This window comes from Medicago sativa, chromosome 4 (genome assembly GCF_051527215.1).
Source record: "Medicago sativa cultivar Bolivia chromosome 4, Bolivia_mono, whole genome shotgun sequence".
In the NCBI taxonomy this organism is placed as follows: Eukaryota; Viridiplantae; Streptophyta; class Magnoliopsida; order Fabales; family Fabaceae; genus Medicago; species Medicago sativa.
The window spans coordinates 30314957-30338203 of NC_140752.1; the positions used below are offsets into that span (position 1 = coordinate 30314957).

Here is a 23247-nt window from a genome sequence, read left to right on the forward strand (position 1 = left end):
CCACTGTTTTTTTAGTAGTGCCAGCACTGACACGCCTAGCAATGGCGACCTGTATCAAAAGAAGTTTCCAAGGTTCCTTCTCCTACAAGTTTTGAATGTGTGATGTGTGATATCTTGCCCTCAGCCATGGTTTGGATACGTCCCTCAATAACGGTTTCTCCAAAGAGGATTTCTGTGTGTATATGTTATAGCACGAGCCACTACGTGCCCAATATTCCAATGTCTTGTCTGCCTCTGCGAAACTACCCTGCCAAATTACAAACCAATCATGCATTTCCAAGCATCCATACATGCGTAATCATGCATTCTATGTGGTCATACATTTGATAACACTGTTATACCATGCATACATGTTGCATTTCCAATTCAATTTCAACTTCCAATTCACCTCAATCTCCACTTTCAAATTCAACTCAATCTCCACTTTCAATTTAATTCAATTTCAACTCCCAATTCAATTCAATTCCAACACTCAAATCAAATACCAATGTCAATGTCTATGTCTATGTCTATGTCTCTGTTAAACCTTCAATTCAAATTCCATGTTTGTGTCTCTGTTAATCTCGACTTTCAATGTCTCTCTCAATGTCAACTTTCAATTCAATTCAAATCAATGTTAATTCACTCTCAATTTGCTTCTGGGCCAACAAAAATGGTCATGTCTATCTTTCAGGTCAATGTCAACTTACCCTCAATTTGTATCTTGTTAAATCAAACTTCCAATTTGTATCTTGTTATTGGTCAAGTGGCTAGTTCGATCCAAAGAACAGCTTGTACCTGCTTATATGCCTATGTTTCCGGTCAAACGGCAAGTTCGATCCAAAGAACAGTTTGTACCCTACTTATGTTTTGTTATCGGTCAAACGGCAAGTTCGATCCAAAGAACAGTTTGTCCCTACCTACATATTGTGATAATGATCAAGCGGCATGTTCGATCCAAAGAACAGCTTGTATCAGCCTTTTGTCTATGTCTCCCGGTCAAACGGCAAGTTCGATCCAAAGAACAGTTTGCACCTACTTACATGATCGTGATATTGATCAAGCGGCGGGTTCGATCTAAAGAACAGCTTGTATCCACCTTTTGCCTATATCTCTGGTCAAACAGCAAGTTCAATCCAAAGAACAGTTTGTACCTACCTATCTGTTTGTGTTTTCAATCAAGTGGCTAGTTCGATCCAAAGAACAGCTTGTATCTGCCTGTACGTCTATGTTTCCGGTCAAGTGACAAGTTCGATCCAAAGAACAGCTTGTACCTATCTCTTGTTTGTATCTCCAGGTCAAGTAGCAGGTTCGATCCAAAGAACAGCTTGTACCTATCTCTTGTTTTTATCTCTTGGTCAAGTGACAAGTACGATCCAAAGAACAGCTTGTACCTATCCTTTATCCCCTGGTTTGTCTACCCTGTCAATGTCTATTTAGATCCCCAGTAATATGACATGCTCTGTAGACTCCAGTTGCTTGTCTTGCATTCATAATCAAAATGTTGCATGGCATTCATGTCTTTGAAAATGTGAGAAGCGTATTTTTATGTCCAAAAACAGTGCAAATGTTAATATTTAAGTATCTTCGTCCCGTCAAATCAGAGATTTCATCTCTTGACTCTCCGGACAAAGAAACTTAAATAGGGGCAGCTGTTATACCCTAATTTTGGACCTAAAAATACTATCTCAATTCTTCTTTTATTGCATTTTAAGTCATTTGAATTTGTCTCTGATCAATTGCATCTTTCTCTGCATCTTATTTCAATATTGTTTGCAAAATTCATGAAAAAGGGTATTTTAGTCATTTCCTGCATCCAAACTCATTTTAATTCTTGAAAATTGTTGAGTCTTTTCAAATTGGTTTGTATAAGTCCTTGTTTCAATCTCATGATAAAATCCATTCCAAAAATATCATTTGGGGTCATTTTGAGTCAGTTTAGCCCCTAGGGGCATTTTAGTCATTTCATGTGTTAAGGGTCCTTTTAATCTTTGAAAATTGTATCTGAGTCTTTTCAGTTGATTTGTAAATCTTTGTTTTAATCCCATGTCAAAATCCATTTTAGAAATTGCATATGAGACATCTTGAGTCAGTTTAGTCCCTAGGGGCATTTTGGTCATTTCACATAAATTTTTGACAGAGAGAGGTTACTTTGAAGTACCTCATTTAAGTAATTGGTTCATTTTAGTCCATTTTGTGTTTTTTATTGGTTCCACTTTACGTTATTTTCCATTTACCAATTTTAAATTCAATTTTAGTTTAATTTTCATTTTAGTCCTAAAATTTCTAAAAATTGCATTTCAGTCCTTCAAACTTTTAGAAATTGCACTTTAGCCCTTTTTTCATTTTATTTCTTGTAAAAAATTAGTTTTTGGTCCTTTTTAGGTCAAACTTTTGTTTTAAGTCCTTTTTCTAGGTCAATTGCAGTCCAGTCCTCTAAATTCAACAATTGCATATTGGTCCTTGTAATTTTTAATTTTGCAGAAAGGTCCTTTTATCAAAATCCAGCAAGGCCGAATTTCTCACAAGTTCAAATCCAGGTGTCACAATTTCACAGGTCCAACATCACACATGGCAGCCTATAAATAGCCAACTCATCAATGCACAGCAACAGAATCAATCACAATTTGCCAGCTCAATAAACACGTTTTCATTTCTCTTTCTTCTCCAAAAACCCTAACCACCGTAACAGAACACCACCACCACCATAACAGAATCGTAAACCACCCTAACTACCTCAAACCACCACCACAAACTCTCAGATTCATCACTGAATCAATCCTCCATCGAATTCATCATCAAATACATAAAATCAGTGCAAATTTCCAGAAAAATCGAAACCAAAACCATGCCAATTCGATAGATTTTCATAAAACTCAATTGGATTCATACTATGTTCTCAGTGATTCCTTACGGAAATCTTCATCATCGAACCATATCATTCATCTTCTTGCAATTCAAGTCGAGGACGATCACAAGAAGAAGGTTTGAGAAGAGAAGAAGAAGAATAATCAAAGCAAGTTTCGAACCGGTGAAGAAGGAGAGGAGAGTTTCACCGATTTATTTTCAGTTCAACACTTATCAGAAGAATCAAAAACTTTCTTGAGGATCATTCGTTCGAATCTCCAACTTAAAGCCAGGTAAACACACGAACTCTTCTCGTTTTCGTTGTAAATCATCATCGAAGGTTCGTAATCAAAAATAAACGGTGAAACAGAGTAGATCAACAAGTTTTAAAACTTGTTCGTTCGAAAAAGTTTGAGAAAGATTGAAAAAGTTCAAAACCGAAACCCTAAAATGTAGATCTAGGATGATTCACCGTTTATTTCGTAAAATTAAGTTCAAATTCATAATCAGCGTGAAAAATAGAATAGATTAGGGTTTGGATTCATGAGATTCGAAGTGTTTGAAATGTCGCCGGAATCTGGAATTCACGGCGGTGACAATGAAGATTCCGATGGATCTTCATCGTCTCCAGCCGTTTCATTCCAAAAACCGGCGGTGGAGAGGTGAACGGAGAAGAAGAGAGAAGTGAGAGCTTCTCTCACTAGAAGAGAGAAGAGAGAGAAGTGGATGGGAGAAATGAATGAACCGGTTCCATTGCCTTTTTATAAACATTGTTGAACCGTTTGGTTCAGTTAAACCACACCGGTTCGTTTGTTTCCCACCTGAACCATGTGTGTACGCCGTTTGATCTTGGGTTTGAGTCTCTGGATCAATCTTGTGGCTCTTGTGGCTCCCTGAGATCCGAATCCAGTTGGTGCTTGGGCTTGGACCTTAGGTCCGTTAGTTTCTTTGGTTTTATATGCTTTCTTGCTATCTTCATGCTACTCTTTGATATTCACACCTCTGCCTTACCTAAAACTCTTGTAAAAAATTCCTAGAAATTTTCCATATGTTCTTGATACTTTTCTTGACATTTTTGTGATATTTTTATGTGTTAAAACCTGAGGAAAATATATGTAGTATTTCTTGCTCATTTGTTTACTATTTTGATAAAATTTGTGGAGTTTTGTATGTTCTTGAGTCTAAAAAGTCCTTGAAAATTCTAAAAATTTTCATGTTTGTTCCTTGTTAATTTTGTGATCTTTTTGTGATGATTTTGGCATATTAAAATTGATAAAAAGATAATATGATGCTTTTCTTGCTATTTTGTGATGTTTTGTGTTAAAAAATTTGTGGAAAGTATATGTTCTTGATCCTTAATCATGATACATGATGTTTGATTTGTGAAGTGTGAATTTGCAATGGGTTTTCTTGCTGTTTTGAAGTGTTTTAATGCATGTGAATATATTGTGTGAGTTTACTTGTCTTACAAGTTGTGTGAATATTGTTTATGAAAATTAAATGCCAAATATGCTTAAAATATATCATGATTCTTGACTTGAATGTGTCCTTATAATGCTCCTATTTTTGATTGTGATAAAAATCTTTGAACATTGTCATGATATGGGGGTCATAGGTCATACACTTGTCTTGTTATTATGATCAATTTTAGGTATATTTTGCTAAGAGTTTAGTCACCTTTTTGCCAAGATCTTGCTACTTTGTTTAATGTTCCTTTTGCTTATAATTTTCATGCTATTACACCTTATTCTACTAACCATTTCATTTCATATTTCACTCATTCATAAGCATTCCTCATCTCACTTCATTTCTATAGCTTTAAAGACTTAGTATGTAAAATCTAGGGATTTTGTAATTGTCTTTATGTTTTAAATTCTTGCAAGACCATAGAATGTAAACTAGGGCATGATGTAAAGGACAATGGACTCTAATGATGTACACCGACACAAGCACCGACACATGCACACACATCACATAGATATTTTAGATGTATGTTTAGGATATGCATGCCTTAGATGTATGTTTAGGGAATGTATGCTTAGATGTATGTCTAGGAACCAAAATTCCTTCAATTCAAATAAAATAAAAATTCAAACATTCTTCTCCCTCCAATTCTTCACTTAGCAAACTTTAGGTGTAAATATCATTTTCAAAATAGCATTTAAAAATAAAGCGCGCGCGTATAAAGTAAAGACGGTTCCTATAGGATATTATAGTCGTTATGGGTGCCTAACACCTTCCCGTAGCGAAAACAACTCCCGGACCTCGATTCTCTAGGGTTTTGCTTATTTTTTCCCTTCCCAAGAAAAAATGAGATATCAAAGGTTAAAAAGGTTCAAACTAATCAATGATTGACACCCGAAAAACCAAGATAAAACAGGGCATTGACATGATCGAAAGAATCGAGCCAAAAGCCTCCATGGACATCGTTTCATTCTAGTGGCAATTGACTACTTCACCAAGTGGGTTGAAGATGCTTCCTATGCAAATGTGACCAAACAAGTGGTAGTGAAGTTTATCAAGAATAACATCATCTGCCGATACGATGTTCCCAGCAAGATCATCACTGACAATGGTTCCAATCTGAATAATAACATGATGCAAGCTTTATGTGAAGAATTCAAGATTGAACATCACAACTCTTCTCCTTATAGACCTCAGATTAATGGTGCAGTTGAGGCCACTAATAAGAACATCAAGAAGATTGTTCAAAAAATGGTCACTACCTACAAAGACTGGCATGAGATGCTGCCGTTTGCCCTGCATGGTTACCGTACTACGGTGCGTAGTTCAACCGGGGCAACCCCTTTTTCTCTGGTATATGGTATGGAAGCAGTTCTCCCTCTGGAAGTGGAGATTCCATCTCTTCGTGTGATCATGGAAGCAAAATTAACTGAGGCTGAATGGTGTCAAAATCAGTATGATCAGTTGAATTTGATTGAAGAAAAACGCATGGATGCTATGGCTCATGGACAGTTGTATCAAGTACGAATGAAGAATGCTTTTGACAAGAAAGTCCGACCTCGTGAGTTCAAGGAAGGCGAACTTGTATTGAAAAGAAAGATAAGTCAGCAACCCAACCCAAGGGGCAAGTGGACACCTAACTATGAAGGTCCTTATGTTGTCAAGAAGGCTTTCTCTGGTGGTGCTTTGATCCTTACACACATGGATGATGCTGAGCTTCCAAACCCTGTAAATGCCGATATAGTCAAGAAATACTTTGTCTAAAAAAAAATGAAAAGAACAGCGTGGTAGGTCGAAAACCCGAAAGGGTGGCCTAGGCAAAAAAATGCGCTTCCCGGTGGATCGAAAACCCGAAAGGGCGATCCAGGCAAAAGTTAGGGACAAAAAACAATGAAATGAAAAAGCTCGCTGAGATTGTACGCAACCCAGACAAAAATGAGTGTCTCGATGAACCGAAAACCCAAAAGGGCGGTTCATGCAAAAATGAGATTGAAAATGAAAAGACAAGTAACTATATCTGGCAAGTCACCATCACCCCTTGGGGCATCTGCAACTGTCAACGATTGTCTTCATCAGAAGCTTCTGTACCGGTAAATTCAAAAGTTCTATGAAATGTAGGGGTCATCGTGCTCAATGTACCACCAACCAATAAAATTACCATTTTCCAAGCTTTGTAAATCCGTGGAGTTATGCCCTTGGCTAATTTTCATTCCTCTACATCAATTTGAGCCTGTGTTTTTTTTTGAAATTCTACTTCCCTTCAAATGCTATGTACAAAATACTTTCTTTCCATTTGATAATGCCAATGTCTGAAACAAACATTTTTGAAAATTGAAAAACCTGTTTTCCGTCTATTTTGAAAACAAACCTGAGCAACAGGATACATTCAAGTGAAACATGCATGAGCAAATAAGTGTCAATGTCCATTTCAATACATGGTACAAGCAAGTTGTTCCCCAGGATGATCTGTGGTCAATGGCAAGAATGAAAAAACAGAATAAGAATGAAAAATGGAAAATGAAAATGAAAAGCTCGCTAAGTCGAAAACCCGAAAGGGCGGCTTAGGCAAAAATGAGCACCCCGCTGGATTGACAACCTGTGAAGGCAATTCAGGCAAAAATGGGGCAATGAAAAGAATGTGTTCCCGGTGGATCGAAAACCCGAAAGGGCGGTTCAGGCAAAAATGGGAATGAGAAATGAAAAATGAAAAATGGAAAATGAAAATGATATGAAAAGCATTGACCACAGATGCGAACATCCAATGTTTACCCAGCACTGACGCGCCTAGCAATGGCGACTGGTATCAAAGAATCTTCCAAGGTTCCCTCTTCTGCAAGTTTTGCATACGTGATGTGACATATTGCCCTCAGCCATAGTTTCGATACGTCGATCTCCCCAAAGAGGATTTCCAAGTGTACATGTTGTGGCACGAGCCACTACGTGCCCAATCTTCCAATGTTTTGTCTGTCTCTGTGAAACCATCCTGCCAAATTGCAAACAATCATGCATTTCCAAGCATCCATACATGCATAATCATGCATTCTACGTGCTCATGCAATGGTAAAATTGTTATACCATACATACATGTTGCATTTCCAATCTCAATTTCCAATTCAATTCAATGTCTATGAAAGAAAAACCCCTGTGAAAGTTTCTGTGAGTCAATGTTACTTGGTCATGTCTCTACCTGCAAGACTGACGTCTGTGTTCAAATTTCTGTGAAAGTCTTTTTGGGCCAATGATGGTGGTCATGACTATCTCCAAATCAAGTCAATGTCAATCTACTCTCAATTTGCATCTTGTTAATACAAACTTCCAATGTATCTTGCTATATAATTTGTTATCGGTCAAGCGACTAGTTCGATCCAAAGAACAGCTTGCACCTGCCTATATGCCTATGTTTTCGGTCAAGCAGCAAGTTCGATCCAAAGAACAGTTTGTACCTGTCTTGTGTTTTGTAATCCGTCAAGTAGCCAGTTCGATCTAAAGAACAACTTGTACCTGCCTATCTGCTTGTGTTTTCGATCAAGTGGCAAGTTCTATCCAAAGAACAACTTGTATCTGCCTATGTGTCTGTGTTTCCGGTCAAGTGACGAGTTCGATCCAAAGAACAACTTGTATCTGCCTATCTGTTTGCGTTTTCGATCAAGTAGCAAGTTCGATCCAAAGAACAGCTTGTATCTGCCTATGTGTCTGTGTTTCCAGTCAAGTGGTTAGTTCGTTCCAAAGAACAGCTTGTACCTGCTTGTTTGTTGTCGGTTCTGTCTACCTTGATGTCAGTCAATCCCCTGGTGGTATGACATAGCCTGTAGACTCCGGTTTTGCTCGTCTTGCATTCATAATTGAAATATTGCATGGCAATGATAGTTGAAAATGTGAAAGCGTATTTTTTATGTCCAAAAATAACGTCATGTTTGATATTTAAGTATCTTTGTCCCGTCAAATAAAGACTTCGTCTTGAGACTCTCCGGACAAAGAAACTTAAATAGGGGCAGCTGTTATATCCTAATTTTGGACATAAAAATACTTGCTCCAAATGTTCTTTATCTCTGGCATGTATCTTTAACCTTCAAGAGGTTGCCAATTTGCTACTGTTTACTCTGATATTTTACTCTGCCGTATTTGCATATTTCTACTGTCTGTGTTTGTAAATATTTTCAATTGTAATTTTGTCTGTATTTTCTTGCATTTCAAACCATCCAAAAGGTTTTCTTGCATTCCAAGTTGTTTGAAATTGTCTCTGATCAACTGCATATTTTTCTCTACATTTTATTTCAATGTTATTTTCAAAAACTCATGAAATAGGGTATTTTAGTCATTTCCTGCATTCAAACTCGTTTTAGTCCCTGTAAATTGTCTCTGAGTCTTTTCAATTAGTTTGTATAAATTATTGTTTTAAATGTTAAGATACCTTTCAAAAATTGCATTTGAGTCATTTTGGGTCAATTTAGTCCCTGGGGGCATTTTGGTCATTTCACTCAAAATTTTGAAAGAAAGGTATTTTAAAATACCTTACTTTGTGATTGTTTCATTTTAGTCCTTTTTTTTTATTTTATTTTATTGGTTTCACTTTACGTTTATTACAAATTACTTTGTTAAAACCAATTTTATTAACTTTTTTTACATTTTGGTCCTCAAGTTTTAATAATTGCACTTTTAAGTCCTTTTCCCCATTTGCAGATTAGTCCTTCAATTTTCTTATTTTGCAGAAAGGTCCTCAGGTCCAATAAATCCAAAGCCGAGTCACTCAAGTCCAGGAATGGGTGGCGCATTGCTATTGGTTCAAAAAGATCACAGTTGTCCTATAAATAACGTCCATCTCATCACATGTGTCAGAGAGAGATCCCATTGATCACACACCACATCAAAAACACTTCCTCACTTTCTCTCTCCATTCTGTTAAGATCAAAATCCAGAGAAACACCAAGAACGTGAAGAACATTTCGAAACCCTAAATTTCCAGAATGCAAATTCAAGACCAAATTCAATGAATTCGTGGTGATTCTCAGTGATTCATTGAAGAATCTTCATCATCGAATCTTTATCCCTGCAATTCAAGTGTGAATTCACCATTGTTAGTGGCGAACTCAAGCACGATCACAAAGAAATAACCAGAGAAGAAGAAGAAGAGGGATCGAAGGTGAAAGATCAAACTAGAGAAGAAGAAAAGGAGGAATCACCGATTTATTTTCGGTTCAAGCACTTACCAGAAGAATCTGAAGCCTTCCTAAGGATCTTTTGATTCGAATCTCCGACTAAAACCAGGTAATCTCAAAGAACCTCTTCATTTTCATAGCAAAAGCTCAACGAAGGTTCGTAAGGATAAATAAACGGTGAATCGAAGCAGATAAACAAGTCTCAGAACTTGTTCCTTCGAAAAACTTTGAAAAAGATTGAAAAGATTTGAAACCGAATCTTCAAACGTAGATCTACGACATTTCACCGTTTATTTTCTAGTTTTGAGTTCATATTTGTGTTCGTATTGAAAAAATAAGTGGATTAGGGTCTAGAACTAAGAAGATCGGGGCTGTTTGAGGTGTTGCCGGAAACTGGAAATCACGCCGGAGAAGATGAAGATTCTGGCGGATCTATGAAGATTCCGGCCGATCTTCATCTTCCCCGACCGTTTCTTTCCAGAAACCGGCGAAGGGGAGGAAGTCGGTGAGAAGAGAGAGGCGAGAGCTTCTCTCACTAGAATGGGTTAGAGAGAGAAAGAAGAGAAGGAAATGAGGAAACCGGTCCCTGAGCCTTTATATAGACGCCTGAACTAGACCGGTTCACAAGAACCAGTCCGGTTCAAGCTCCCTAGCGCTCTCAACCGTTAGATCTAGGTTAAGATGGATCCGGATCAATCCAATGGTTGAGAGCTTTCCCTGTGATCCGGATCCATTAGGTTTGGGCCTGGGCTTGATCTTGTACTGGATCTCGTTGTTGTCTCTGTTTTCTTGCTATTTGCACTCTGTGTCTTGCTTTTTGCACCCCTGCCATGCCTAAAATCTTTTAAAGATTCTACGAAAATTCATGAGTATTTCTTGTTAATTTTGTGGCCTTTTTGTGGAAATTTTATACTGAAAATTGATAAAAAAAAAATGATGTGGTATTTTCCTTGCTTATTTGTGAAATTTCATGTTAAAATCTTGTGAAAATTTGCATAATCTTGAGTCCAATTCTTGATATATGTTTGTGGCTTGTGATGTGTGAATTTGTGATGAAATTACTACTGTTTTGGTGTGTTTTACTGTATGTGAATATGTTGTGGTTAGTTACTTGTTTTACAAGTTTTGTTTGTGAATAATAAATGAAGGATATGTCCAATTTCTTCCTACAAATGCTTATTATGACACATTTCTTCGATCCTCTTTGCATAACCTGAATGTATGCCTTTGAAAATATATTGGATTATGAGGATTACAAGTCATGTGAACTTGGCATTTTGTGGTATGACCTTTAGGCATATTTTTTACTTTGTTATTGCTTGGTTTTATGATGATTTTCTTACTTTTGTTATAGTGGTTTTACTTGCTTTATCTCTTGTTATTATATCATGTGCTACTAACCCTTTTGTTTCATGTTTCATGTGTCACATAAGCATCTCATACTCCACCCTTTTCTACACCTTAATTTCTCGCACTTTATCTCTTTACGGTTCATTCTTTGGTGCAAGATTAAATTCTTGCAAGGATAGTAGTGTGTACTTAGGCCAATGATGTAAAAGGACAATGGACTCTAAACATGTTCACCGACACTCACCGACACGCGCACACACATCACGTGTATGATCTAGATGTATGCTTAGGGAATGTATGCTTTAGATGTATGCTTAGGAATTTGAAACTTAGACAAAAATTCATTTTCAAAAAAAATGTGAACAATCTCACTTGAAAATCTTTTCTCAAAAAATATAGGAGTCAAAACTCCTCCCTTTTCCCTTTATTTTCTTAAACAAGAACTTCAATGAATTGTAATCATACTTAGACTTGTTTTTTTACAAAATAACTAATCACACCTCACATTTTCCCAAAGTCTTATGCCCTCGAGGCCTCTCCTTTCCTTTCTTCAAAAATCAATTTTCAAAATTAAAATTCAACCAACGAAAACAAAAACCCTTTTTTGGAAGTGAACTACGATTGGTTTTGATCCCTTAAAAGGGTACGTAGGCAAGGAGCCAACACTCCTCCAAATCAAATAAAACAAAAGTCCAAACACATTCTCCTCCCTCCAATTCTTAACCTAGCAAACCTTTAGGTGTGAATAAAGTTTTCAATAAATAGCATATAAAAGTAAAGCGTTAGGTGTAGAAAGTAAAGACGGTTCCTATAGGATACTATAGTCGTTATGGGTGTCTAACACCTTCCTATAACGAAAACAACTCCCGAACCTCGATTCTCAAGGGTTTTTTCCTCATTTTGCCCTTCCCAAGAAAAAATGGAGATATCAAAGGTTAAAAAGGTCCAAGCTTAATCAATGCTTGACACCCGAAAAACCAAGATAAAATAGTCATGTGGTAAATGACATCATATGTTTTTGGTCCCTAAAAAATTGGAATCTTTTAAGTTTAGTCCTTAATTAATTTTAATAGTGTTTTTAGTCCATATAAAAAAATTATGCACTCAGTTTTAGTCTTTACTAAATCTAAATTTGTTTAATTATGCTTAAACTTTTAAGATTTCGAACAATTTTTTGAACAAGTGTTAAGAATATTACGAAAAGTTCATCTGCAAAAAACTATCTCAAAATTTTATTTCTGCGTCCAGATATTTGTTACTTTATTTTGAACTGTTGTCTTTTAAAAAAATTCATATTTAATTTATTTCATGTTAAAAAATTCTAAATTTTAGTAAACAAACATTTTGTAATGTTCTAAACTTGTATAAAAAATCGTTGAAAAATTTAAGGAATGTTGTGGGATAGTTACAAATTTTCCCATAATTTTTGTCAAAGCAACCACTTTCCGTCATTCCTTTTTAGGAAGTTATACCGTATACCCCTACATTTAATCCTTTACCCCTACAAATAATTTAAAATGTCAATTTTACCCTTGTCATTGGACTTCACCCCCACACAAAATTCCACCTGCAAAACTATTCTAAACTTGAATACTCCAATTTCACGAATACTCACATCAAAGTTCTCCCGGTGAATTAATTTGTAAATCAGAAAAGTCGAGATTGAAGCGAACATGTAAAATGATGAAATTGAAATTTGAAGAGAGAAGAAATGGATTTCTTGCGTGTAAAAAGTAATTGCAGCCATCGAAGATTATGATACCAAAACCCATAATATTCTTCTTCTAATTCATTTTCTTCATATTTGAAAACTCATCAATACTTTAATTTTTTGTTTTACGTTTTTCACGAAGGAAGGAAAGTTCATGTTTTGTTTTTAATTCTTAATATTTTTCTGGGTTTGTCTTTTCATCGGATCAAAAAAAAATTCCTTTCTAATTCCTTTCGAATATGAAAGGCTCTATGAAAATGAGGACTACAAGATGATGAAGAGGAATGGATTGTTTATTGTTGTTGGTGAAGAAAAATGAATCTAAAAACCATCCCTATTTTTTTCTGAAAAATTTGATGGGGTGAAATCAAATAATAAAAAGGGTAAAATTGGTACTTTCTATGATTTGTAGGGGTAAAAGATTAAGTGTAAGGGTTTATGGTATAATTTCCTCCTTTTTATTCTTCCAGATCCATAAAATATTTCTCCCTACAGATATTTCCGGTCATTCCTTGAATTTGCCAAAAAAAAAACCAGATATGTGTTACTGTTTCTCTTTGGTACTACTTCGCTCTCTTCAATCTTAAATTTTTCAATGATTTTTTTGATACAAGTTTAGAACATTACAAAAGGTTCGTTTACTAAAATTTAGAATTATTTAACATGAAATAAATTCAATATGAATTTTTTTAAAAGACAAAAGTTCAAAATAAAAGTAACAAAAATCTGGGCGCATAAATAAAATTTTGAGATAATTTTTTGCATATGAACTTTTCGTAATGTTCTTAAAACTTGTGCAAAAAATTGTTCAAAATCTTAATATTTAAGCATAATTAAACAAGTAGGGACTAAAACTGAGTTTATAATTTTTTTATATGGACTAAAAGCACCATTAAAATTAAGTAAGGACTAAACTTAAAAGGTCCCAATTTTATAGGGACCAAAAACATATGATGTCATTTACCACATGGCAGCCATGTCACTTGAAATGTCCATGTGGCATGTCTGGGTCAGCATTCTGTTAGCCTAGTCAGCACAGTTTGACGGCAAGGACCAAACTTACAAACGGGGAAAAAATGTTGGGGATGAAAAATTTAATAAAATTTAAATAGGGACCAATGTTGAAAGTCGTTTATTTGTAGGGACCTTAAACATAATTAACCCAAAAATAAATTAAACATGGAATGATGGCATTTATTACTCCATATTTGACTTGATTTTTTATTTTTTATTTTATTTTAGGCTAATATGTCTTAAACAGTGATTTTAATTGGTTGACAGTGTAAAATTGTCTTATACTGTCAAAATATTCTAATTAAACTCTTTCTTATATCAACACTCGTTTCTTGATGCTCCATATCTAAAAACTCCGTAAGAGTGACCTAGCTAGCGCCCGAGAACGACACAACTTTGACATCAAAATATTCTAATTAAAGTCTTTCTTATATCAACACTCGTTTGTTGATGCTCCATATCTAAAAACTCCGTAAGAGTGACCTAGCTAGCTCTCGAGAACAACACAACTTTGACAAAGAGAGAGAGTGTTACAGACTTATATAGGGAAATAGCATTTCTCCCACACTTTCTATTTAAGTATAGAAACATATTTGTTTTAGCATATACAACATTCCTAAAAACACTATCAGGAACTAGGAAGGCATCTTCGTATATAATTACACTCTTTAAAGGAAAACAAACTTTTTTATCTTTTATTATACTATTTATTTGAAAATAGAGAACTAATTTCAAAAATTAAATTACAATTTTATTAAAAACTATAAACTTATTAAAAAAATAAACAGTAAAATATTTTGTTAGAAAGGAATGAGAAACGTACAATTAGTATTCGACCCACCAAAAGACACAAATGAGAGGGTTCGAAAACCATTCATAATATACAAAAACCCTAGCAAGAAACCATTTCTAAGAGGTGGCTTTAATTTTTTTTTTTGTTTTTTGAGGGATAAGAGATGGCTTTAATATCGTTAACTAAATCTTCTTTCAAAACTTTATTATCTGCAAAAATTCTTTGTTTCTAGCCTCTCAATTTTTTCAAATGGTAGTTTGTTATATACCAATGATTTTTTTTAGAGTAGATGAAGAGAAATAATTACAAATGGTAACAGAACGGGGACAAATAAACCTTGCACCTGCAACACAAATGATCATCCACTTCTCTATTTTCTCATATGTTTCTCACCTTTCAAAGCTCTCTCTTACTCTTTCCTCTAAACTCCCAACCAAACCTTAAAAGAGTAAATTAACAACATACACCCATTTATTTTTTTTTACTAAAACTCATTTTTCATAATTCAAACCAATTTTAAATAGAAGTGTAATTTTATAAATTTAATTTAATTGATTAAAAAACACTTTTTGAAACATCATCTAACCGTTGGTTCCATCTTTATTTGCCATTGATCACCTGTTGTCGTTAAATTGCATGATTTTTATTTTTTACGAATTTAAGATTGTTTTTCTACCTAAAACAAAAAAAAATATTCACGTAAAACAAACAAAATAAAAAAATTGCAAAGTCAATTCTCAATCCCCGCTGGTACTAAAATGATTTTTTTTTCCTTCAAAAATATTTAAGGTCGTGTTTTTTTTTAATAAAAAAATAAACTAAAGTGTAATCGACAAAACTATCTTATTCTAAGTGATTTAAACCAATGAAACTCCGTTTTTTTTTCCTTCAAAATTACATAATATATATTGAGTTAGTTCATGAACTAAAGTGAAATCGACAAAACTATCTTATTCTAAGTGATTCCCTACACAAAAGTATGTTATTAGTTTTTTTTTTTTTACATAAATATCACAGCAAGCTTGTAGTAAATTACATAATATATATTGGGTCAGTTATGAACCAACCGAGTCGAACTATATACAACTTAAGTTCAGCTCATTTATTTAACGAACTTAATTCTCAGCTCAAATTCAACTCATTTGGTTCATGAACCAAGTTCAACGAGTTAATTATCGAATCAAATTCCGAACTATTGTCGAGTTGGTTCGGTTCATTGTCAGCCCTACATGGAAGGAGAAAGTGCGTTCAACAACCCAATATTTTAGTTTTGTTTAGTTTTACTGTGACCGTGAGATTAATTAATTTTAATGGTTGAGATTTGATGTAAGTCATGCTGTCAACAAATGCTAACTCTTTATAAATATTGACAACGTAATTTTTTTACACCAATGCATAAGAGCACATAGATGAGATGATAAATGATCTCTTTTAACTTAACTCTAGAAATTAGTCTTTGTAATTCCGTGCATATGATATCAAATTGACATAAACCGTCCAAAAACTCTTTTCCAATACAATTTTTTAGTTACCCAAATGAGGAGGATTTTGTATTATGAAGAAAAGTTAACTGCTCAAAGCTCTCCCCTCCTATTTTCCTCTATTTCTTCCACTTACCCATTTCTTTTTCCCCTTCCCCTCGCTTCCATCCAAACTCGCAAACAAATCCTAAGAGTTTAATGTTGTTGTCAAGTCTGTATTCGAACCCAGGACTTTGATTAAGCTAGAGAGACCCGTGTCATCCTATCTAAAAACTCTTGGGTTATGTCGTCTAAGACTCTAGAGATCAATTTGTTCAATTGCATATGAAAAATACCCGATTTAAAACAAAAATCGTTAATAAACTATTTTTTTAGAGAAAAAAAAAACTAAAGTTATATAAAATGAATAAAATTTAATTAAAATAAAAATAAAAACTTATATACAAATGAATAAATCTATACGTTTGAATTTGTTTGATTAGGGCTTTTGAGAGTGTGAGCAGTAGCATAGCAGCACAGAAGAAATGGAAGACATTGAAGATTTGCTCGTCGGAGTCGCTACCGGAGCTCCACCGGGATTCCGTTCTCCGTTGAACTCCGTTACCGTCGGCGTTGCAACGAAGAAGATTCAACGCTCTTCACTTTTACCTTCACCTTCACCTTCAATCCCTGGCACTCAGGTTCTTCATCTTTATCTTCTTCTTTCTTTTTTTTTTTGATTTTTTTTTTTTGAATTTCTAATTTTTTTTTTGTTTTGTTTTCGTAGACGATTTTCATAAAGACATTTGGGTGTTCTCATAACCAGGTAAGCTGAATTTGATCAAAGAATTATGTATAATTTGAATTAATTAAGATTATGATTATGATTAATTGAGTTTGGTTAGTTGATTAGTTAGTTAATTACTGTTTTGATTTGAACAGAGTGATAGTGAATATATGGCTGGTCAGCTTTCAGCTTTTGGGTATTCATTGAGTGATAATCCTGATGAAGCAGATCTATGGCTCATAAACACGTATGTTTTGCTCGTTGTTGTTTTCATTATTTTTCTGTTATTTTTGTTGGTTATGCTAATCCGAAAAATTTGTGAGGTTATATAGTTTTTGGGATGTAATTTGTAGATAGAATGGGATTTAGGGGATATGGAAACTTGGGGCATGTTGATAAATGATAATGTCGGTTCTCGTAAGTTTTAAATTTTAAAGGACCGCCGACATTGTTGTCAATTGCGAATCGTGGAAAATATCGATTTTGTTTAAATTTGGTGCTATTGTGCTCCTATAGCCACTATTTGGCAACACTTTATACTGAATAGTGTATTGCAGAACAATAATGATTTGTTCAAATTCTGCTATGCTATAGATCTATTGTAGCCTCTATTTGACAACATTGTCTGTAGATAAGGATGAATGACAATATTATGTATTGTTTACCTATTATTATTGTTTTTTTATTGAGGAAAACTAAGTGGAGGAAGAGAAAGGAGCAAAATAGTCATTTCTCTTATCCACAAAGAAACTTACATAATATTTATTCACATAGTTGGTATAGATGTGACTCATATCTCACAAGGATGTGAGTTCAAATCTCGTTGACGACTTGAAGTCCTTGTTGGTGGGTAATTTGCAATAACTGTTGTTTGAATCTTGAGGTCTGACTTGGCCCTAATGAGCCCCTGCGACTTAACCTACCTAAATTTTTTATTTTCAAAGGAGAACAAATAAAGTTACATGATTTATTTCCTGTTTTGAGGGGGAAGGTATAGGGATGGATAAGATGTTGTGAATTGTGATATTTTCCACCAAAATGTTTTAAGGAAATGACAATGTGTTAAACTTGATCCGCCACCCCTTTCCTTCCCCCATGTGGCGTCCAATTTGCTCTATGATAGCCAGAGCTTCTTGTTTGATACCTTTAGGCTTTAACCCTTTAACCACTTAAAGTGTAACATTTGAAAACGTATCCTTCAGAACCGTTGCATTAACTGGTTGGTTGATGATTTGCTTATAATGGTTGGTTGATGATTTGCTTCTTGATGATTTGCGTAATTGTGTGATTGCGGTCACGATTACGCTGCAAGCCATTACATTGTGGTAAAATGCAGCCAATGAGGTTGAAATTGCAGTTGCGATGCCGTTGCGGAGATTTCAAAATCTTCAATATTGCGGCTGCAATTGCCTTTGCGGACCGCAATTTGAAACCATGACCAGTACTGCACTTAAACGTCTGTTACCGGCTCCATTTTTTACGGATAAGTTTGGAAAAATTAGTTATAGTATTTTCTTGTAGATTGTTATCTATATTCTTCATTGCTTGGGCAAGAAAAGTATAAAAGTAATTGATTACGTTGTTGAAGTAGTTACTAATCTATAATAATAAGCATGGGTTTCGTATCTGCATGGCTACTTGCATATTGTCGATCCTAAATTAATTGTTTATACCTAAATGGTTCTCAAGGGCCCTTTTTCCTCAACGTAATCAATTTATCATATTTCAATTTCAAATATTTTCCTATCAGAATCAGTTCTATTTCAAAGGATATGGAAATCGAGTGATTAAAAAGTCCATTTTATTGAAGCAGACTGTGCTGTCTCCATCAGTTTGATGATGAAAAACAGTTTTGACAGTCGATTTTGTTGGACGTTTTAGTTTTCTTTCTTGCAGTCAATATATCATAGAATCTAGAACTAGTTATTGTTCTAATATCTTTATGTGGTTTTAAGTGCATATATGTGTGTAATAGTGTGAATAAATAATCATACTGCAAACCGTTCTAATGCTTTCTATGATTGTCCTTGTATCTTTTGTTTATTCACCTGCAAGTCAAAAGGTTTGTGATTATAGAGTTTACAAGCCACATTCCAATAACTATGTTAAAACCCTTTGTTTTGGTCTCAATGTCTCATTGTGTTATGTCATTCATGTGTATGGAGGCATGTGCGTTAGTGTATTAGATAGGCTGGACATGTCTTTTATTATCTGAAGCTATTAAAGTGAACAATATAGCATGAATGCATAATATTTTAGAAAACCATATATAAGTATGAAAAGAAAATCATGTTAAGTAATTATTGGTGCAGTTGCACGGTAAAGTCCCCAAGTCAATCTGCCATGGATACCATCATAACAAAAGGAAAATCTTCAAATAAACCACTAGTTGTTGCTGGCTGTGTCCCTCAAGGAAGTCGAGATGTGAAAGAGCTGGAAGGGATCAGCATTGTAGGAGTCCAGCAAATTGATCGCGTTGTTGAAGTTGTAGAGGAGACTTTAAAAGGTCACGAAGTGAGGCTTTTGACCCGTAAGACATTGCCAGCGCTTGACCTTCCAAAGGTGTGAATTCAAACTTGTTATAATTCCTGTTCATTTTGTATGGAAAATATCTTTTCTGCCATATGTATTATGTTATTTAATTTAATTTGGGTGTTGTATTATGCCTTTCAACCTTTGTAACAGGTGAGAAAGAACAAATTTGTTGAAATTCTTCCAATTAATGTTGGTTGTTTAGGTGCTTGCACTTATTGCAAGACAAAACATGCTCGAGGTCACCTAGGGAGTTACACAATAGATAGCCTTGTAAGTACTTTAGTAGTGAGCTACGTTTTATACTCTCACTCACTCTCCTCTTGCACAAATTTGCGCACACACTGTTTCATTTTCCTCACATTTCACACACATGCGGGCACTATTTTATTTTCCTCACATATCACACACATGTGAGCACTATTTCATTTTCCTCACATCTATTAATTCATCACTAATGCAGGTTGGGCGTGTAAAATCTGTGGTATCTGATGGAGTTAAAGAAATATGGCTGAGCAGTGAAGATACCGGAGCATATGGTAATTTCTAATATTGGTCAGATTCTTTTAATTACTTTCACTTATTTAAGACATTTGTAGATCTGATTTGAAGATATTTCCCTTTTGACTAGTGCATATACATCCAAGCAATTAGGTTATGCAAAATGTTTTGATGTTGAGTTTTGGTTTTATATCAATGGTTTCTTAGATCATGATGTTTTACAGGTCGTGACATTGGTGTCAATCTTCCAACTTTATTGAATGCCTTAGTAGCAGAATTACCAGCTGATGCAAGCACTATACTGCGTATTGGAATGACTAATCCACCTTTTATCCTTGAGCACTTGAAAGAGATAGCAGAGGTTTTACGGCATCCATGTGTTTACTCCTTTTTGCATGTGCCAGTTCAGTCTGGAAGTGATGCTATTTTGAGTGTAAGTCAGAAAAATCCTTACAATACTATGGATGATGATATTCTAAATAATATATTGACTAATCTGAATATCCCAGGCAATGAATCGAGAATATACTGTGGGTGAGTTCAGAACTGTTGTAGATACCTTAACTGAGCTTGTGCCGGGGATGCAGATTGCCACTGATATAATATGTGGATTTCCAGGTTAGTGGTGGTCTTTATTACATGTTTTTCTAACCTTCTTAATTCTATGTGCAACAAATGGCTAGAGTACAATAACTCTTGAATTTGTGAATAAGAGGAGTGATATGTATGAAAACATGCAAATAGTTGTTCTAAGCTTGAGACTCTGAAATAATAAATGACAAGAAAACTGATGAAATCTTATAATTGGCGTGTCAGTGTCACTTGTTGTCAACAGAAATTGTAAGACAAGATTCTCTTAATCTTAGCGATCATACAGCACATGATTAAAATGATCTGGAATTGATATAGATAATCTGGATGGTATAAAATACTAGTGCATGGATCATACTAACACTTATTTCTTGGCCTTTTTCAGGTGAAACCGATGAAGATTTTGAGCAAACCGTCAACCTCATTAAAGAATACAAGTTCTCTCAAGTTCATATTTCACAATTTTATCCTCGACCAGGTGTGTGTTCTGGCACATCATCATATTGAAAATCATAACTTCGTTTTTTAGGATGAAACTGATGTAGGTGTCAAACCTCTACGATAGTTTAGAGGCAAGGTATCTTGGCTCCAATAGGTTCTGTGCATGAACAGTTCTATTCTTTCTTTTGTTTTTCTGGAGGGGGGAAGATTTAGGTTGTCGCCATTTTTTTTCTTGCAATAAAAGGGTGCTCCAAATAAAATTAATGCCACCAACAGGACTTAATATTAGGCAGTGATGATAAGTTCTTCTACTCTACTTTCAGTTCCACTTTTTCTAGGTGCTATCGTATGCCTACTCACTTGTTATAAAGGGCTACATGATGTCTCCATCCTTCCTTTTGAATAGTTACTAAGAGGTGCTTATGTGCTATGTGAATTAATGTTTCTTGCCTGACTAAAAAATACTATCATAAACATTTTTCTAATTTTTGGCAACGAAAAAGATATTATGCGGAGATCCTTTTTTTGTTAATGATACAACATAGACGATCTTCCTTTTTTTCCTCCCCTAATCTCTTCATCTTAGGTGATTTTGATTGATTTTGTTTCTCATAATCATCTGAACTTAATGTGCTGTTCATATGCTAAGTTAAATTATATTTTCTGTTTGTTTAAATAGTTGCCATCGGGCCAAAGGCCCCATAGAGTTTGGATGGTCTGGGTAAATAGTTAACAGTTTACGGTTATTCAATAAACTAAGATAGAGAGCTTAAATATGTTCTTATTCATAAGCTATTTTAGGAAGCTTATTGAAATATGTTAAAAGCAACTTATTATATCATAAACTGTTTTTGTAAGTGTACTCAAACACTGGTTAGTTTAAGTGCGTATGTCATGATGAGATAAGTTCAAACAAACTTTAATTTAGCTCTTCTAGATTCCCCCTTTGTGTAAGATGCTTATGCCAGAGGGTATCTTACGTTCATTTTGAAATATTTTCCTTATCTTCAAACTGACAATATTAATGAAAAAATGAATAGGGACACCTGCGGCAAGAATGAAAAAGGTTCCAAGTAATGTAGTGAAGAGAAGAAGCCGTGAATTGACAAATGTCTTTGAATCATTCACGCCATACTCTGGGATGGAAGGCAAAGTGGAAAGAATTTGGATTACTGATATTGCAACTGATGGAGTTCACTTGGTAAGGCAGTGTAGTAGATATTGAATCATGATTTGGCTTTTATTGCTTTTAAATTTATTCCATTAATATTAGGATTTGTGGCAACCGTGATTATTTTGTTGAAACCCTTTAATTGTCATGAACCTGCCAAAGTGGCAGGAAATTTTTTATTGTAAGCATAGACAAATTTTAGTGCAACATTTTTAACGTGTAATATTAAAAAGCAGTTATTTGTTTCTAAACTTTTACAGTCCCGATAGTCACAATGTTTTTCGAAATACAGTATTTGAGACTTTAGTTGGTTGGAGATGTTCTCCAATAGCATAGCCATGGCCCGGAGGGTGCTGTCTAGGATGTGGGAGATTAAATCTCTCACAAGATTATCATGCATTTTTACCGTTGGATGTATGAAAAAAATATCTACGGTCAGATTTTGATGCGCAGGTTAGGGTTAATATTCACTACCTCCCATGGTCTCAGGGCCTCTTGTTGAGAAAAAAGAAAGAGAGGTTGTGATGGGAGGAATATGTTTTTTTCCCTACACCACCCTCTCTTTGGTGAGTGACTGCGCGTGCATGTAATGATATACCTACTCTGAACATGTGACTTCTGGATAATATAATGCATTCATTTATGGTATTTTTTTCTCTAATTAATTTTCTCTTCAATGCTGAAGGTTGGTCATACAAAGGGATATATACAAGTTCTTGTAATTGCTCCAGATGATATGCTTGGAAGTTCAGCTCTGGCCAAGATAACATCTGTGGGAAGGTGGTCAGTTTTTGGGGAAGTAATTGAAACAATCAATCATGCAAGTGACAATAAAGCTTTGAACAAGCAGGTTCCTGCTCAGGATATGTCTTCTCTCTGTTGTAACCAAACCAAGACTTGTGAAATCTCAGAAGAGCCAGAATCTTGTGCTTGTGGAAATGTTGACAGCTGCTGCAGTCAGAGTACTCTTGAGAAGACCGACAATTCAAGGGACACTGTAGTGCTGCCACAGAATCAAAATAACAAAAATTTGTTTGGATGGATACTGAGGAAAAGGAAGAATCTGCACAAAAGGGTAGAAAGTGAACTTGCCTCAGGATCTGATCTAAAGCAAGAAAGGAGCATGAGAAAGTGGGACTTTGTTGATAAGGCTCTTTTGGGTGGAATCTCTATCAGCATCTTGACAATTATTGCTTTATTAGTTTGTCTTAGGTTTAGTGTTCTTTGGTCCCAGTAAAAGGCTGTTATTATTTACTTTTTTTAAAATTTATCTGGAGTCATTGTTATTCCAAAGTTTTGACATGCAAAGTGGTCAGATAAAATTTTATCAAGTATTCACACATGTATTCTCTTGCAAAACCTCACCACACATCTTGCTTCATGTTTTGTGGCTGTTGTATTCATAAATGATATGATTCATTCAGAATCCTTTTACAACAATAATTGTGCG

At 34.9% G+C, this 23247-nt stretch overlaps 1 protein-coding gene across 1 annotated transcript; it reads left to right on the plus strand.

Annotated features, from left to right (window-relative positions):
- Positions 1–16261: 16261 nt before the first annotated feature.
- On the plus strand, positions 16262–23237 carry LOC146927674 (Methylthiotransferase). Its single transcript, XM_085700924.1, has 11 exons — positions 16262–16475; positions 16562–16600; positions 16717–16808; positions 18874–19123; positions 19247–19366; positions 19557–19632; positions 19819–20027; positions 20104–20212; positions 20571–20663; positions 21667–21827; positions 22483–23237. The coding sequence occupies exons 1-11, from the start codon at positions 16320–16322 to the stop codon at positions 23032–23034; spliced, it is 1857 nt and encodes a 618-aa protein (XP_085557050.1). The 5' UTR covers positions 16262–16319; the 3' UTR covers positions 23035–23237.
- Positions 23238–23247: the final 10 nt, after the last annotated feature.

What these genes read in the sequence shown, in the direction of transcription:
- LOC146927674 (XM_085700924.1), top strand. Translation starts at nt 16,320, where the DNA reads ATGGAAGACATTGAAGATTTGCTCGTCGGAGTCGCTACCGGAGCTCCA. An exon ending in ACAATTTTATCCTCGACCAG is followed by an intron (nt 20,664 to 21,666) that starts GTGTGTGTTCTG and finishes AAAAATGAATAG; the next exon opens with GGACACCTGCGGCAAGAATG. An exon ending in CAACTGATGGAGTTCACTTG is followed by an intron (nt 21,828 to 22,482) that starts GTAAGGCAGTGT and finishes TCAATGCTGAAG; the next exon opens with GTTGGTCATACAAAGGGATA.